Source organism: Strongylocentrotus purpuratus, unplaced genomic scaffold (assembly GCF_000002235.5).
Source record: "Strongylocentrotus purpuratus isolate Spur 01 unplaced genomic scaffold, Spur_5.0 spur5_scaffold_1, whole genome shotgun sequence".
Classification (NCBI taxonomy): domain Eukaryota; kingdom Metazoa; phylum Echinodermata; class Echinoidea; order Camarodonta; family Strongylocentrotidae; genus Strongylocentrotus; species Strongylocentrotus purpuratus.
Window position 1 is genome coordinate 31,820,430 of NW_022145594.1, and position 16,744 is coordinate 31,837,173.

General features: G+C 37.1%; 2 protein-coding genes across 2 annotated transcripts in view; one reads left to right on the forward strand and one right to left on the reverse strand.

Annotated features, from left to right (window-relative positions):
• Positions 1-8,526, forward strand: part of LOC578417 (serine/threonine-protein kinase SIK2) — a 48,861-nt gene extending 40,335 nt beyond the window's left edge. Inside the window, exon 8 of the mRNA XM_003724784.3 lies at positions 637-8,526. Within this exon, the coding sequence (XP_003724832.1) occupies positions 637-2,394 (1,758 nt within the window). The 3' untranslated portion in view covers positions 2,395-8,526. The remainder of the gene's footprint in view (positions 1-636) is intronic.
• A 1,596-nt stretch (positions 8,527-10,122) lies between these two features.
• Positions 10,123-14,067, reverse strand: LOC580678 (39S ribosomal protein L41, mitochondrial). The gene is made up of 4 exons (XM_780721.5): positions 13,882-14,067; positions 13,044-13,079; positions 11,923-11,987; positions 10,123-10,929 (listed from the first exon to the last, which is right to left on the reverse strand). The coding sequence occupies exons 1-4, from the start codon at positions 13,979-13,981 to the stop codon at positions 10,744-10,746; spliced, it is 387 nt and encodes a 128-aa protein (XP_785814.1). The 5' UTR covers positions 13,982-14,067; the 3' UTR covers positions 10,123-10,743.
• Between the last annotated feature and the right edge of the window lie 2,677 nt (positions 14,068-16,744).

Here is a 16,744-nt window from a genome sequence, read left to right on the forward strand (position 1 = left end):
TTTGCCTTCTTAGTGTCTCCTACACAAAGAGAAACTTTTTGACCCACTAGTAATTACCTCAAGGTCCCTACTGTTTTCTTTGAATACTTCACTCAATTCTTGGCATTTTCACTTTGTGCTCAACAACTTTCTGCAAGTATTTTGTTTTTATTACTCATAGATTGCAAGATGAATAAGATAAAGAATCTTGTGAGAAGTTATTCCATTTCTGTAAAACTATCTAGAATACCACATTATCTCTCGCATTCAAGTTTAGGCGATTGCTTTTTAATGTTTTATATGAAGGATATTTTCCTTGCCATCAATAAATTTAGTATTTGTGTGCAAGTATATAGGCTTTCCTGATAGACATTGTGTTCTCAATCTAGTTTGTAACAATCTAGTTTTTGAAAATAATATTGCTAGTGATATTCGTTTGTCTCGCAATGTATGGTCAACAAGGGATCTAAAAGATCACAATGTTTCGTGCGCCGCTGCAACACTTTGTCAGGTGATGAAACATATTGTAAGCGTCTTTTAGATCCCTTGTTGACCATACATTGCGAGACGAATATCACTAACGATATTATTTTTGATACTATATCTGCAATGAGTAATACATTTAGCATTAATCTAGTTTTTATTTTATCTTTACAGTCATTACGAAGAGATGCCTACGATCACTACACAGCGATCTACTATCTCCTGGTAGAGAGGTTAAGATTACATCGATGCAGCTTTCCCGTTGAAGGTAGAGTCGACGTCCGTAGCCGTAGACCAAGTTCAATCGCGGATCATGCAATAATGAGAACTCATGCTGGTACCCTTACAAACATTAATCCTCACCAGCGAAACACTAATGCACGGAACGCTATTCAGGTCCAACAACAACCGTGCGTCAATACGTCCCAGCAGATGCTAGGTTTCCGACCGATTCAGCCTGTACAGCAACCTACGCAACAGATCGTGTCGGAGTCTGCGCAATGTGCGTTGCAACGGAAGAGAAAAGAGCCTCCGCTACAACCGAGCACGTGTATATTCAGCGAAGGGGAGATGGTTCCGGTTCCGCCAGCCGTTAGTGGAACGTTACTTGAGCCTCTGCCGAGGATGAACGTTAGGAAAGTACGCTCGATGTCACCTAATCATATGGTGGTGACATCGATTGATGAAGGCGTGGAAGCAGACTTGCCAGAGAGTGAGAATGAGATGGAGAAGGTCGGGTCAATGGAACATTTCAAATCGCAGAGAACGCACTCCCTTGCTGAGTCGTACGATATCCAAACAAGCATGGCGCCGAGTTTGAGTGATTTTGGCATTGAACCTCAAGAACTGTCCGCTTCGTTTGACTCGCAAGAGGAGATGGAGGTTGCCCAGAGTTTTGCGCATGTTCAAGCACTCTCCGATAGACTGTTTCCGTCAAATTGCAATTCGCCGGATCTGACGCAGCAGCAGACAGAGCCCATGATCCCACCACCCGCACCACCGCAAGCAATGTTTCAACATTCGGCATCGCTCGACCGCTCCGGAAGCCACTCGCCTGTCAGCTTTCGAGAAGGTCGAAGAGCCTCCGACGGGCTCATAGCACAAACAGGACTCTCGTATCGACAGGTCAGTCCAACTCCGCTAGCACAAGGACACAAAGATGCCAGCTTAGACGGTCATCTGAAAACAAATCTGAACATGAATTCATGTAGTCTTGCAGCTGATCAATTACAAATAGTCGGATTCAGCGGACAGCAGCTTACAGAAGTCAGCAAGGACAATGCTGACTTGACAAATCTTCCGTCCTGCCAAGTGGAACAAGAATTGGTGTCATGGCGCCGCTTCCCGGCTCAGGTCCAATCTATGGAACGGCGTCAGTACCGCATGCATGCCATGAAGCAAGGGGTTCATACTGAACCTCCTGGACACCTGACACACAGTGCATCGCTCGCCGGCCAATCGAGTCTTGAGGATATGCCCAGAGAGTTTCCGAACCAGATGCCACCAAACCCACACACGTTACAACGCACACTCTTGCATCAGAGACTGATGCAGAAGCGCCAACAACTCCAGAAGCAGTCGCAACTCAGCCAGCAGTTTGGTTGTATGCAGCTGGAGCGGCAGTCCAGCTTCGAAGGGCGCCCTCCCGCTCCTAACAGAACCGACTCGTACAAACAGGCACAGCAGCACCCCGTTCTTCCACAGTACGCCATCAACGACGATTCCTCGTTGAACAAGTCGCTCATTCAATGTCACAATGAGTTCAATCAAGCGACGTCGCTGGGCAGTAACGCCCCTCTACATTATGACACAACGTTAAATCAGGTGCCACAAAACTTTGAAGCGCCCTCTTACGAAGATAGCATGGACACATCGGACATCACTGTGCCAGTGTCGCAAGCAGGCAACAATTTTTCATTTACGCCCTGCTAGCAGTGACTACGCCACTTTTTCGTGGATCCATAGCTCATTTTTTAGATATCAGTTTAGACTGCTGGCTGGTACAGCGATTTTGTGTTGATTTTTGTCAATCAATCTTCAGGTTGATTTTTATTTTTTCGGTGTAGACCCTCAAGAATTTGAGGCAGAACGTACTTATTGAAGAAAAGATTGTCCAATGGAAGATGGAAACATTGCCAATTTTGGTGCAATTTTCTGTAGCCATCGTTGGCTAAAGAAGAGAAAAGGAAAACAAATAATAGTAAATGATATTTTGAAATGCCGATATATTTTAGCAATGATGACGGGAGAAATATTTGATTTTAATCGAGAAACCATACCAAAGTCTGTGTATATTTATCTTTTGATTGAAAGAGACGATGTTTTCCTCAAGAATATCACTCTTGCCAGGGAACGATCTTGTAGAAATTGATTTATTTTATACATTAGGTCGAGATTTAAAGATATGTGTGTTTTTAGAAATGATGCTAAATCCCTGCCCCATTTTATTTTTATCCTGTACATGTTTTAATGAGACACTGCTTTCTCTATGCAGCAAATTATCTGTTCTGATAAATCCATCTGCTTCACATGTGGATCAAGATTACAACTCAAATCAAAGGGAATAACGAATTGTCGATTTAGAAGAGATAGAGGGAAGTGGTTGGGGATGAGCAAGGTTTTCATCTTGGAACAATTTACCCGTTCTAGATTCTCTAGCTATTAGCTGCCTAGCAACACTGCCTCCTTCCAAGTCGTAAAACCTGAAGCTTTCGTGCGCACAAAACTTAACAAATTTCACTAAAGGCTCATGCCGCGACATAGGTAAAACGCCTATGTCACGGCAAAACAATTTAGGAAATTTGCCATGAAAATTGCTGTAATTAACTACCGGTACTTGCCACTGTCTCATGTCGCATAGGTTTCCGGTTTAAAAATATTCTCATATGGAATTATTAACATTCAAACAATTGGGGGCTTTCTGAACATTGTTGTTGTTGTTATGACTAGGATTTATATATACTGGTTCCCTAGTCTCTGTTTTTAAAAATCAAAAGATAACTTAACAATGCAATTTTCTTGGAAATCTGGCCAAGGAGTGTGTCCCATCTACTATTCATCTGTCCTAATGGTGCATTTTTAATGTTTTTGTAATCCATAAGTGTAGCTTGCCTATGAATTAGTTGAAGGAGAATTGTGATTCATGTTTTATTTTTGTTTTTGTTGGGGGGGGGGGTAGCTTATCTACTTATGAAGATCTCCTGATACTTAACTCAAAGGAGTTGTGCATTTTATGCTGTGTTCAGCACCATATCCAGGCTGCATGTAATAGGCATTTGTAGTCCATACGTGCATGTGCAGTGTCTGAAATAGTAACTCTATGCATGTATGCCCTCTGCAATATGTGTTCATTCAAAAATAGCTCTATACTCACAGTTGTAATGGCACCAAAAGTTTGAATCTGTACTCTTTAGATTTGATGGATACAGTTTCTTTTAATGTTAAAATTGAATATAGGTAAATGTAGGTTTCCTATCAGTTTATTCGGAGTAGCTTGTTCATTCAATTCCCACTAAGCCACAACTCATTCAAATTACAGTAGACCAATTCTGTTACACAGTTTTATTCACATCCATTATAAGGCATTTCTCTTGCTGTAAATAACCTAGCTCGGGACCTGTTTCACAAAGCTTTTTTTCAATGACAAATGACCAAAATCAGTGACAAATCTGCTGATAACCAATCAGAAGCAAGGATTTCACTAGCTTATAACAAAAACTGTCATTTAATTGTCACTGATGACAAGTTTTGTGAAATGGGGCCTTGGTCTTAAGCGATCTAAATCTTTTGCTTTGAAGGGTCATGTCAAAGTTGTTGATTAGAAATTGGTTTACCAGTATGTACAATGCTGTTTTAGTTCAATACATACACCTAATATTCTATGGGTTAACATTATAACATGCAGATGTACTCGTGTGGGTCGTCATCTTCAGCCTCTTTCAGACCTGGTGCAGTAAATCATCTTAAAAAACAAACGCTGTGGCAAAACGTTACTTACAAATGAATAAAAAGAGACAATATTTGGGGCCTGAAATCATCGCTGTAACTTCTCTGAACGACAGCCCCTATACATGTCCCATATAATGTTCATGCATATACTCATGTTATGCGCTATAGGCAACACTTTTCTCATATGCTGCAGGTTTTCTTTTACGTTTTTAAAAAAAAAGTGGTTTACTGCCTCAGGTCTGAATGAGCCAATAGCGTCCTCAAAGCTTGGCTTCCAAACTATTGCAGTTTTTGGAGAGAGCTTAATTGTAGCCATCCTGTGCCGTCCAACCATTCAATATAAATCTCATACTCTTCTAACGTTGTATCTAGTGCGAGACGCTATAGATGCACAAATCTCTATTTTACTACATATATTAACTTAGGATCGAAGCAGAAGTTAGTTAACAAAATTCTAGCATTTGCAATTATTTGAAACATTTCATCCATACAGATAGCTTTTGACTGTTGTTCATTGAAATCCAAACAGGCGTTGACCTGACTCTTGTAAAAATATGTGAGGTAGCAGTCTTGCAGTCTGCTAATGTTGGAAAAAATTGTTATTTTCATTTAACCTAAACTATTTTAACTCAAGTTTGTTTTAGCCTTAAAGGTAAATGTTCAGACACAAGTTAAGTTGAATATCTACAGTTATTAAGTTATTTGCATGTCATAGAATCCCAAAAAGTAAAGTTAAGTAGACTTAAAAACGTCCTACATGGTAAACTGTGGCAGTTTACCTCAGCATGCATGTACATGCAAGTGTACAACCTTTTATAGAAGCGAAATCTCTTCAAATACAGTCTTCGGATAATTAGCTTACGATATACCTCATTGTTTGAGTTCCAGAAGATGTACTCATGTACATATTCTCGTACTTGTAGTCACCATAGATAGAGCAGGGGCGACCTGTTAAGTCTACTGCTAACCAAACAGCATCAAGTATTCTGATGTAGCGTATTAAGGAGGGTTGTGTTTGGCTGATTAGTAGGACGGACACGCAAGTAATCAAGTATTGCACAGTAAATACCTCAGTGGCATCGACTCCATATCCATTGCAAACCCACAGATTCTTTTCCATTCAGGCCAATGGGACTATGGAAGTAATAAAATACAGTTCTTATAGTAACAGATTAAAATTAAATTGCACTGGTGTAACATGCTAGTAGTAGTGTGGTACAGTGTCATTTAAATTAGGTTACACTTGTTTAAAGGTTTGCAATAGAAATAAATTCACTGCCCAATATTCATTTATCAAGCTAGCTGTGAGATGCAGGCATGTAGACCAAGTTGAAACTGTTCATATAGGTTGTTACATTTATTTCATTATTTAAAAAATACAAAGATATAAGTTTTCTTGATTTTTAGGGTGTGTTACATCATCTGCTTAAAGCCAGGAGGGCGTTAGCTATGTATAAAAGTGTACGGGCTAAGGCCTTTTAGCTGTCAGCAGTTGATGTATCAGGCATTAATTGGGGAAGAATATATCCACACCACATAGGCCTGCAAACAAGCAACTCCTGAAACTGCTACTTTCATTTTAAAAGAAATTTATTTTTATGTGATGACAATGATATACTCGATAAGAAGTGTTTAGCTGTGCTATAGAAGCTGGAATGGAACTTGTGTAAGAGCTGAATCATACATGGTTGGAGAAATGTAAGAACGCTTTATGTTTAGAAGTCAGAGGAGATTTCTGTAGCCATCTTCAGGTCCATTTTACGCTTTGGTCCAAACATCACGTTATTACTATTGCGATTTAACCAGCATCGCAATCATTACAACCTTACGATGATAGTTCAATCACTGTAGCATTGCGTTGTTTGGACTGTAGTGTATATGGACCTCTAGTATAAGTTTCCATAGGCACAAGATGTTTTAGGTATAGCCAATCGATGATAGACGTAGCTACTCTTGGCATGCCGAAATGCAACAGATTTATATATTGATGTCTGTCAATTTATGTCAAGTTATGACAATTTTGGTGCTTTAATTTTGCTGGAGCAGACGTAGCTTAACTTGCTCGAAATAATTGCCATTTTTATTTGTAATCGAGACTAAACAAATCATTTATTTATTTATATATTTTGAAGCGAGAGAGAGAGAATTGTGTCCTCTTTTTTGTGTGTTGTATTTTTGTGTGTTTGTGAAATACTGTGGTATGCTTTATCGACTGTTTAGATAAAGATTAGCGCGAGAGGAAAAACTATTTTGAATATTTGTGCTGCGGTTTTGTCTGTTGCAGGTTTCTAGCCTGAAGTAGGCGTATTTTGATTACAAGAAACTTTCACGTTTTCATCCCCTTTAGATCAGTACTTGTCCAAAAACTTATCATGAAAATGATAGCGTGGAAAGTGTAGATAATTGCAACGCTTTTTGTTACTTGTCTTAATGAGTCACTAGGTATTTATGAAAAATTGACATATTTTTGTGAAATGTGACAATTAATGTTGTGTTCATCGCTGCAAATTCGTTGCCTACATGCAGCTCTGCAACTCCTCTGGTGCCGATTTGTGAGTCAGATGTTTTTTGAGTCGACATCGAAATGGGAAAATTACTTGTGCTTTTCATGACAGTCCGAGTTTGAATGGTAGATACGTTGGGAATGTGTATGAATGCCACACTACCATGTAAATACGATCGTACATTCGACAAAACAACAGGCATCTGTGATAATACACATTTTTTTGGAGAGCCGAAGAGCTTGATGTATTCAGAGGTTAAAGGCCACATATGCCCTATCAAAGCCATGAGTTTCTGCTTAAAATAGCTGGTTTGAACGATTTTTCATTCAGGACGATGGAATGAGAATCTGACATTTCATTTATTCATGATGAATAGATATGAAAATGAAAAGAGCTCTATCCATACTCTGAAGATGAATGCCACAACACTCTTCCAATTGACACAATGTAGGTTCCTATTTTTCTATTCACCACGATTAAGGAAAAGTTTGGAAAATTTAAGTTTCGCAAAGAGTGATCACTTTAAAAAAGGACATGGATGGAAAAAGATGTTTGAAAGTCATTCGCTAACATTGCATCGAGGCAGCTCTAGCCATTCTTAAAATTCAACCTCTATATTTTTTTTGAAAGGGTTGTAAAAGAATTGTAAGGCATAACTGAAAATGTAATGTATTTTCCTACTCTAACATATTATTGTTTAATATTCAATGGTATACTATTTCACTCACCGCCAGTTTATTGGCCAGAAATCGGCCGCAACGACATGATCTTGGTATTTTTAGTCCACTTTTTTGTCGTATGTTATTGTTTAATGTCATTTTATTTTTGGAACAGCAAGCTTAAAAGCAACTCAGATTTTGTTGAATATTACTAGTTGTACTTTGTGCATTAATGTACTTAAAAGTAATCAATCAATCGAAAATCGAAATGTATCCGTTGAAATTAACTGATTGAGTAAGTCACTAGTTTATTTGAATAGTGAAACTTTGTTTGTGAATTCTAAAATATGTGATAATGCCCTGCAATAGTATTTTGGAAGCAGATCAGTTTCTAGAAGGTCTGCTCTAAATAGTAAATTGTATAAATAAAATAACTACCTGAATTTATATATAGTCTTGCCGGTGGAGCGACGCTGGTAAAAGTCGGTGTTAGTCAGTGTAAGTATTGTACACATGATATTTATTGTTCAGAGACATAGCGTGTTAGATTTTGAAAGATAACTGTGGATTTCATGTCGACCACATAAGCAGCTTAATGAATTATTGATACGATGATGAAAAGGTGCACATATTTTGAGAAGATGAAAACATTTATTTTGATGTTTTAAAAAACAGTTTTCTGTTCTCTCTTTGAATATTTGTGGCAAGGTTTTGTTGTCAGCGAGTGAGGAAAAACAATGTTCGCCTGAATGTGGGATTGTAAATATACGAAGAGGTCCAACCGCCTGTTACAGGGGGTGATGGATTTGAAATAATTTAAGAACTATTTGTTGAAAATACACAACTATGTGCGCAGAGTAATCGAGTAACAAGGCAAAACAGATTATTTATGTGTGGATGTACGTTACTAGGGCTGTGCATTATTTTATTAAAAATATGGTGATTTCAGTGAATCTTTCTGGCTGTGTCAGTGTTTTATTTAGAAGTGAAGAAGACTTTCTTGATGCATCTAAAAGACGTTGGTTGTCAACTAGGAGAGAGAGAGTGTGAGAGGGGAAGAGAAGAAAAAAGGGAAAAGAAGGAGAGAGAGAAAGCAAGAGGGAGTGAGAGAAGAAGAGGTAGAGGGAAAAAAGGGTAGGAGAGAGAGAGGGAGGATAGAGAGGTGAAGAGAAAAAAAGAGAGATTCAGAGAAAATGGAGAAGAGGGAGAGAAGAAAGGAGGGAGAGAGCAAGAGAGAGTGGGAGAGGAAGAGATGGAGCAGGAGAGAGAGAGAGAGATCCCACTAGTATGCAAAGATTGTACGACATTTGCTCCTGTGACAATTGCTCCGTCTATGGTAATTTCCTACACTAAATAAATTCCCAACTTTGACCCTGGGCATGACACTATACCTATACCTAACTCTAACCCTTATCCTAACTTTGCAACCCTAACCCTAACTCGGCACTTTTGAAGAAATACAGCCTTGAGCAACCGTTGCCGGAGCAACTGTTGCCGGAGCAAATGTCACATCACCTTTGTGACAAGTTCTGAAAGTGCAACTCTACTCCAACTATGAACCCAAACTATAAAATTAATGTACATCAAATTACAGCATGTGCTACCTCACTGTTAAACAAAATACACTGGCTTCCAGTTAACTGAGATAAAACAATACCTGTTACTTGCTCAAACTTTTAAATCTTTGTCAACCACAGTTCTCTCCTCACTCTCTTTCAGGCTTTCAGCAACAGAACATCATAATTACTTTGATTTACATCAGCTTCTTCCTTTCTTATTCCCGAATCCTGAAAACAGGCTGGATTTGAGTTCAAATCCTTTCCTACTCCGATGGGACAAACTTTTCACATTTTTGAGAAATAGTACTTCACTTGACTTCTTAAAAAACTTACCTCTGCAATTATTAATTTGTCCTTAGACTAAGGGACAAAAACTTGCATCCTCTGGAAAATCAAATCAATAGATCCAACAATATTATTATTAAAGGGACTTGGCAACATTGTTTAGATGAGAGATAGTGGTTCTAAGGTAGTGACTTCAATGCTAGATGTACAATTAACTTGATCTGAAAATTTGAGTGAAAACAGACCATTATTCATCGTACAAATTGGGAAAAACTGATCTGATCGATTCCTTAATTCTCCCAACTATATTATTACATTTTAGGTGAATGGAAATCTCACAAAGCAATAAAATGGCTCTACATTCCATTCCAGACATTTAAGTGTTGAAAAATTTTTATAGACTGTTTTATCTCTTTTATTCATGGAAAAACGGTTGGGAAAATTAAAAAATGGTTGGGAGAATTTACTGTTAATCACTGTTAAAAGGTGTCATACATCGACGCCTTCAAAGAAAACAATCGATATCTTTGTGGTTTGAGAATTTTTTCAGGATTTTTTGCATGTCAGAGGGTTAGTACAGTAGAAGGAATATAGTAAGTAACATTTTATTCAAAAATTAAGCAATTTTTTTTCATCAACCTTCAACAATGTTACCAAGTCACTTTAATAACAGTCACTAAAATAATACACAGTTTAAATCACCAGTTTAAATGTCTTTAAGTTTGTACATCTTTTAATTCCATTCTCTCTCGTAAAATAACCATTACTGCTGCCATTGGGCAAATGTAGCAGATATAGTATAAATATACTGTGTGTACAAAATATTTTGTTTTCTTCCCCATAGTAAGACAAAGAGGTAGCAGCCCACGATATTCAAATCCTGATCACAAGTTCTCTGGTCCAGTCTCAAAATCAAATTGTTTTTTAAATCAACAGCGCTTCCATTAAATACCGCCCCTCACTAGTAGGTATACATTTAACTATCTTGATCAGGAAAAAAGTACTTTTTAAATTTGAGCTCCATTTCTATGATTTCCTCCGTAAAGAATTCAGCTTCTCCCATTTTGCAATTTGATGTCAAATACAGGTGTGTCTTCTCTAACTTTTCCAAACGTAGACTTTTCTCTGTACATTACAACAGCAAGTTCACGATACAAGCCAAAGGAGTGAACACTTCAAATGCCGAGCTCTGCTTTTCTCTCCCATCATGTCTGCAGATACCTGTATTACTGCAGGAACCAAGACAACGTGGGTCAAATAAAAGTTCTAGCCTTGATTAAACATCACAAGTCAACACATCAGGCAAGGCTCAAACTGTGTTCTTCATCAACTGTCCGATTGCGACGACTTGCTCTCGCTCGCCGCCGCCGCCGCCGACAGAGTTGCGTTGTCGTATTTACCGCTCTTCAAATCTTCGAGCACCTGCGGGGCCAAGCACTTGTCAAAGATGTCGCGAGGGGTCAGAGGGTCCTGCTGGGTGTCTGGGCATTTGTAGGAAACATAGGCCTTCAGCTAGAAATAAAAATAAAAGGGGAATAAGGAAAAAGAAAAACAAAATGGTTAATGGTTAATGTAAATGATAGATATACTGGTAGAGTAGGTAACATACTAAAACTGAACTTACTGACACTTTACAGCACAAGTCAAAAGAAACACTTCCATATTTACACCATGTGGAGGCATTCTGGTAAAATGTACAGTGCTTCTTTCGTTAATATATGTCCTTATGTGACATCGGTTAAAAATCACACCTGTGTCTTTACAGGCAAATATTAAGTATCTTTATTAGACTTCAAGTACTACATTACAAAAATGGCCTACGGAGGCTAGCACCATAGAGTACTGAAATGTGACGTCATATTAGCAAAGTTGTCAAGGTTGCTGGTTCCAAACAATGGCGTAGGTGGTGATCACACTAGCGCCAAACATTGACTTTGCCCTGCTCCAGCCCGTTGCTTGAATTATGTCGCGGTGAACCTCATGCGCAAGCTCTGTTGTTTGGAACCAGTAATCGAGATGATGAGCAAATATGACTGTGCTGATATTATGTAAGTCTTGACAACAGACTACAGTTCTCAACATGGATCATGACATTGAATCATGACGCAGTTTGGTTCTAATAAAGACACCTGTAAATACTAACCTCCAAGCCTCCGTATCATGACTTCTACAGTAGAACCATAACCAAAATATAATAATGACGTAAGCACTTTGGTACTCTATTAAAACTGCATTGCGCACTTTACAATGATTATGGAAGGGGGAGGGGAAGGGAGAGGGGAGGGGTGGTAGGGGATGATATGCTGGACTGCTGAACATGCATATATCCACATCTTACATTACATACAGTGAAAAGAGGCATAAAGTGTGACAGTGATATGTTTTTTTTAACCCATTGACTACTGAGGTCTGTCATTCCCATAACTTTAATATAGATATTACCAAGAACCCTTAGGCAATGAGTTACATCAATCATGTTAAAATGATCATCAGATAAAAACTTACTGGAAAATCTTCTAGATTAGGCACCACTATTTCTGGAATCATCTCCTTCACATTCTTCCATGTAGCTGTGAAGAAAAGGAAACAACACAATTATGATTTATGATAAACCTAAATTCTGGGGAATCCCCTTTCTTTGCTCATGCATTAATATTTAATAACTATCAAATATTAAAGAAAAATATAGAAGATATGGAAGAGTTATAAATTAAAACATCTTCAAGTCTATTGACTGATGACAGGTTACAGCTTGTTTTCTCAGGCTCTCGATCCATGTCTACAATGACCGAGACCCAACCTCAATAAAATCATCTCTTGCTATCCTTAATTTTTTTAATTTTGAGGATGAATAGGCACAATTTTTGTGAAATATGTTGCCTCCAAATTCTTACCATGAAATATTTACCATATGAAATCTATCGACCAGTGTAAATAATACCTCTCCTTTTAGTGGGAGCTCTTTCTCGGATTTGGTGTTGAATAAGTGCGATTTCTCACAGTGATATTTAAGTACTTTATTGTTTTTTTTTAACCAGAGCTCTTTTGACACTTTCAACAATTAATTTGAACAGGTTTGCATTTAATATTCAATAAATCTTTCAAAAGGTATGTTCACAATATGATAAATGAAGAATACTCATGATAGGTACATGTTATTTGATGCATACTTTTCCTAAAATTTGATAGCAAAAGAGACAGCTCTATTTTTTGTTTAATGGTCAGGACACAACCCCTAATTTCAATTTGATCAAGTTTGCATTTAATGTGCCATGAATCTTTCAAAAGGTACATGTATGTTTACATTCTGGAGCGTGTGTGCAGCACTTTGTAACTGCAAGGAAAAGGCCCTACGTCAAATATCTTTTGGATTGGATTGGATTTGATTGGACAATATGATTACAAATTATATTGGATTGTGCCATGAATCTTTCAAAAGGTACATGTATGTTCACAATATGATTACCGGTAATGAAAATACTCACGTTATTTAATGTTATTTGATGCCTACTTTTCATAAAATCCAATATAACTAAAAGAGACCACTCTATTTTTGATAATTGTCCAGACACAACCCAAGCTAATCCTACTGTAATCTTTAATATTTTCCCTGAAGAAATACTTACTTCTGACACCATATCCAGTGGGTTGTATGCGAGAGGCTGTGGGAAAATTAAAATAGGTAGAAATAAAACGAAATAAATGTTAATGAATGACATGTATAAACAAAGTACAAGCTTGCTTGGTATATGGACCTATCTAGTTATTTTGCCATTATATTTATAAACAAAAAAACTGTTCCTTGATACCGTTAGAATTTGTTTGACTTTATTCATATAAATTGTAATTAAATTTTAGAGGTTTGCACAACAAAAGCATTGCTTTTCTGACATGGCATGCCCCTCTGTTGGAGCTGGAAAGAAACCAAAGTATCTTTGCACCCTCAGGCTCAGCTCAGTGCATTATCATGCATACGAATTAGCATTGACCACTAGATACATGTATGTTGATGGTGTGGATTGGTTGCTTATTTCTCGAGGATGACCAAATTAAACAGAAGTTCCAACATATTAAGTCATAACAATTTCCTTCTCTTTGTTAATTAATGAATAATGGTAGAATACTGAATAGAAAACAAAAATAATAACAAATCAATGTCCTTTAATCTAGAGTCCAGACTAACTTAGACCTTCTAATTTTATTTGGTTAAAATCACACTCACAGGCAAACAACAGTTTAATTCTTAGTTATCCATCTCAGCTCAGGTCAATGCATCATCATCATCATCATCATCATCATCATCTAGTACAGGAAGAAGGCGTTGGCCTGTAATTCCTGGTCACTGCTTCTGGGTTTAGCATGTTGGAATTTTTTTATTCCATCAATTGATTCCATTTTCAATTCTTTTGACAAAAATGAAAAACACAACAATCGTCATTTTCAAACATCTTATTTTCCACTTACTGTTGGGATGAAAATTCTTGTTTCCACGTTTGCTCGTCATTTCCTTGTGTCTGTTGGCACCTCTCGTAAAGCCACGAAGCAGATCTCGCAAGACAGGCATTTTGACGATGAAAACCTCCAAGCAGCGACTTAGTTTCGAAAAACTGATAACATCAATTTCAGCATGTGGGACAAAAGCTTTAATGTCTCTTGCGCGTGCGCAGTACTACTAGTAATCTCAGAGGATGTCCCTAAACATCGCCCACAGTCAAACTCGGACGACAAATTAAAAAAAGCTCGTACTTGTCTGCATCTGTACCGCTGCATACTATATAGTCATATATAAAGAAACAACAGGAAAAAGAAAGAAATAAGAAAAAAAAAAAAAAAGAAGTGAAGAAAGAAATAAAGAAAGTAAGGAAAGAAACAATTAAAGAAAGAACGAAGAAAGAAAAAATATAATTAAGAAAGAAGGAAGAAAAAAGAGAAAGGGAGAAACAAAGAAAGAAGTAAGAAGTAAAGAAAGAAAGAATTAAGAAAGAACGAAATAAAGAAGAAAGGAAGGAAGAAAGAAAGAAAGAAAAAAGAAATATAAAAAAAGAAAAAAAAAGAACAAAAACGAAAGAGAGAAAGAAAGAATGAAGCTAAAAAGTGGAGTGGAACCTATTTCCAGTCAATTGTTTAAACCACTCGACCACCGTTTTAGACACCTCTAATTCACGTAGACCCTAATTACATCAATGCATGAGGTGTTGGTTTCTGTTGTCTTTCTGTAGTCAAGGCAGTGATGCCATTACTTTTCATTTTTTTTTTTTTTTTTACTACGAGTATCAATATACCATTGTCATCTTTATGTTCTCACGGCTCCAACGAAAAGCAATCTTGTCACTATTTGTGCTTTAAAAAAAAAAGGAAAACCAAGTAACATGAATAAATAATACAAACTAAATAAATAAATAGATAAATAAATTGATTGATTAATTAATTAGTCAATACTGGTAATCGAAAATAATAAATGAATAGATAAAAAATAATTAAAGGTAAAGACCAGTTATGGTCATGCGATTGCATTGTGAAAGAAACGTTGTGGAATCGATCAGAAAAGGTTGATCATCTAGCATCTAGCATCTGCAAGGTTCTGGAATCATCAAAATGATAAGAAATTTGGCCCATTCTTCGTAAAGTTACAAGCACTATACACAGAAAGATGTATATGGGACTACCCTATATCTCTCACAGACCATGAGAGAAACAAATTTACCAAATATATGAATTAGTAGGCGGTTTCCCGGCAAATTTTTTATCATCATGTATTAGTCAAAACATATTCTTTCACATGATTGGTAATTAGAGTTTCCATTTCATTTTTTGAAATTGGGGCGTTTCCAATACTGGTATTTACCTTTAATAAAATAAATAGATAGATAAATAGGCAAATAATCAAATGAATTCAAAATCGCGCCTTCCGGGGTCGTTGGCTTCTACCATCTTTTGTAAACACGTAGATCACATTGAATGCGATCCAAGTTTTTCCACTTGAAACGTGAAAAAGGGGTTTATAAGAGGGAAATTTAAACTTAGTACCAGTAAGTTCTCCCCCTCGAATCGCGGATCATTGGTCGGGTTCGCAGCCGGGTAATAAACCACGAGCCGTGATTGCTCATCTTGATTATGCATGTATATCACTTTCAGACGGATATGCCGTAGATCCTATATTTCTCTTTATGTATAGGCCTTTCCCAGAACCGACTGGGTTCGAATAGCAGTTCTAGGTGAAGACTATATAGGGGAGGAAGGGAGGGAGATCAACGAGGGGATCAAAATGTCATCAACTAACCCCTTTTTTCTTGATTATTACTAGATTTAAGAAAAGAAAATGTTTATGCAAGATTTCGAAATAACCGATAATTGTTGAAGTTTGAAGTCTGAAGTTTATTTGTTTCACATCCAAAACAAATACAGGTGTAATCCTTGTTTTCACGAAGTGACGGTAGTGAGGAAAATCGTAACGCAAAGTGAGTGCAATATTTTTCACTACCGTCAATTCGTGAAAACAGCGACGAGTAAAGCAACGAATTATTACAGGTAGACAACTTAATTGAAATACAATGTATACGATATAAAGCAAGGTGTTTCGACAGAAGTGTTGATATGACAAGCCAATATTTCAAAAAATGTAAAATATGAAGAGCCTATTTTAATACTATGCCACCTTAGATAATTTTGGAGAAAGTTGAAGCTTTTCAGGATCTTTTCTAAATGTAGCATCAAACAAAAGTATACAAATGTGGATCAAAAATGTGAAGGACTAAAAGGATACTGATTTTCTTTCACGATAATGCTCATTCATTAAATTACGTGAAGTAGAAATATTTGGCATAATGTGAAAGGGTATTACATTTCCGTCAGCATTTGTTAGGCCCTAAACAAAAACTGTTGCATAATATTATATGTAAGTCATGTTTAAGGAGGTATAACTGTGCATGTTTGAAGATAAAACATTGTTCATGTTTTGTTCAAATCTCGAAAAAAGCAAAATCCCCTTTGTAAGGGTAAGGGTTAACAGTTAACAAGCAAAAACAGACAAAGAAACCAAAAAGAACATTATTCTAGGAAGATCTAGGGTATAACCGTCTGCACATGATACGATTCAAGATGATAAAGTGCTGTTCAATTGCGGATCTTGTCAATCAAATGTTTTAAGTGGAACTGTGGCGATGGTTGATAGTTTTAATGGCATAGGGGGGGGGGGGGGGGGTACATGGTACTCACGTTTGGTATTAGTTTGCCCAAGAATTCTGTCGTGAAAGCAGAGTTTAATGCGGTTATCAAGAAGCTGAAACCCAAACCCAAACTTTAAAGAATATACGACAAATATTCAGAT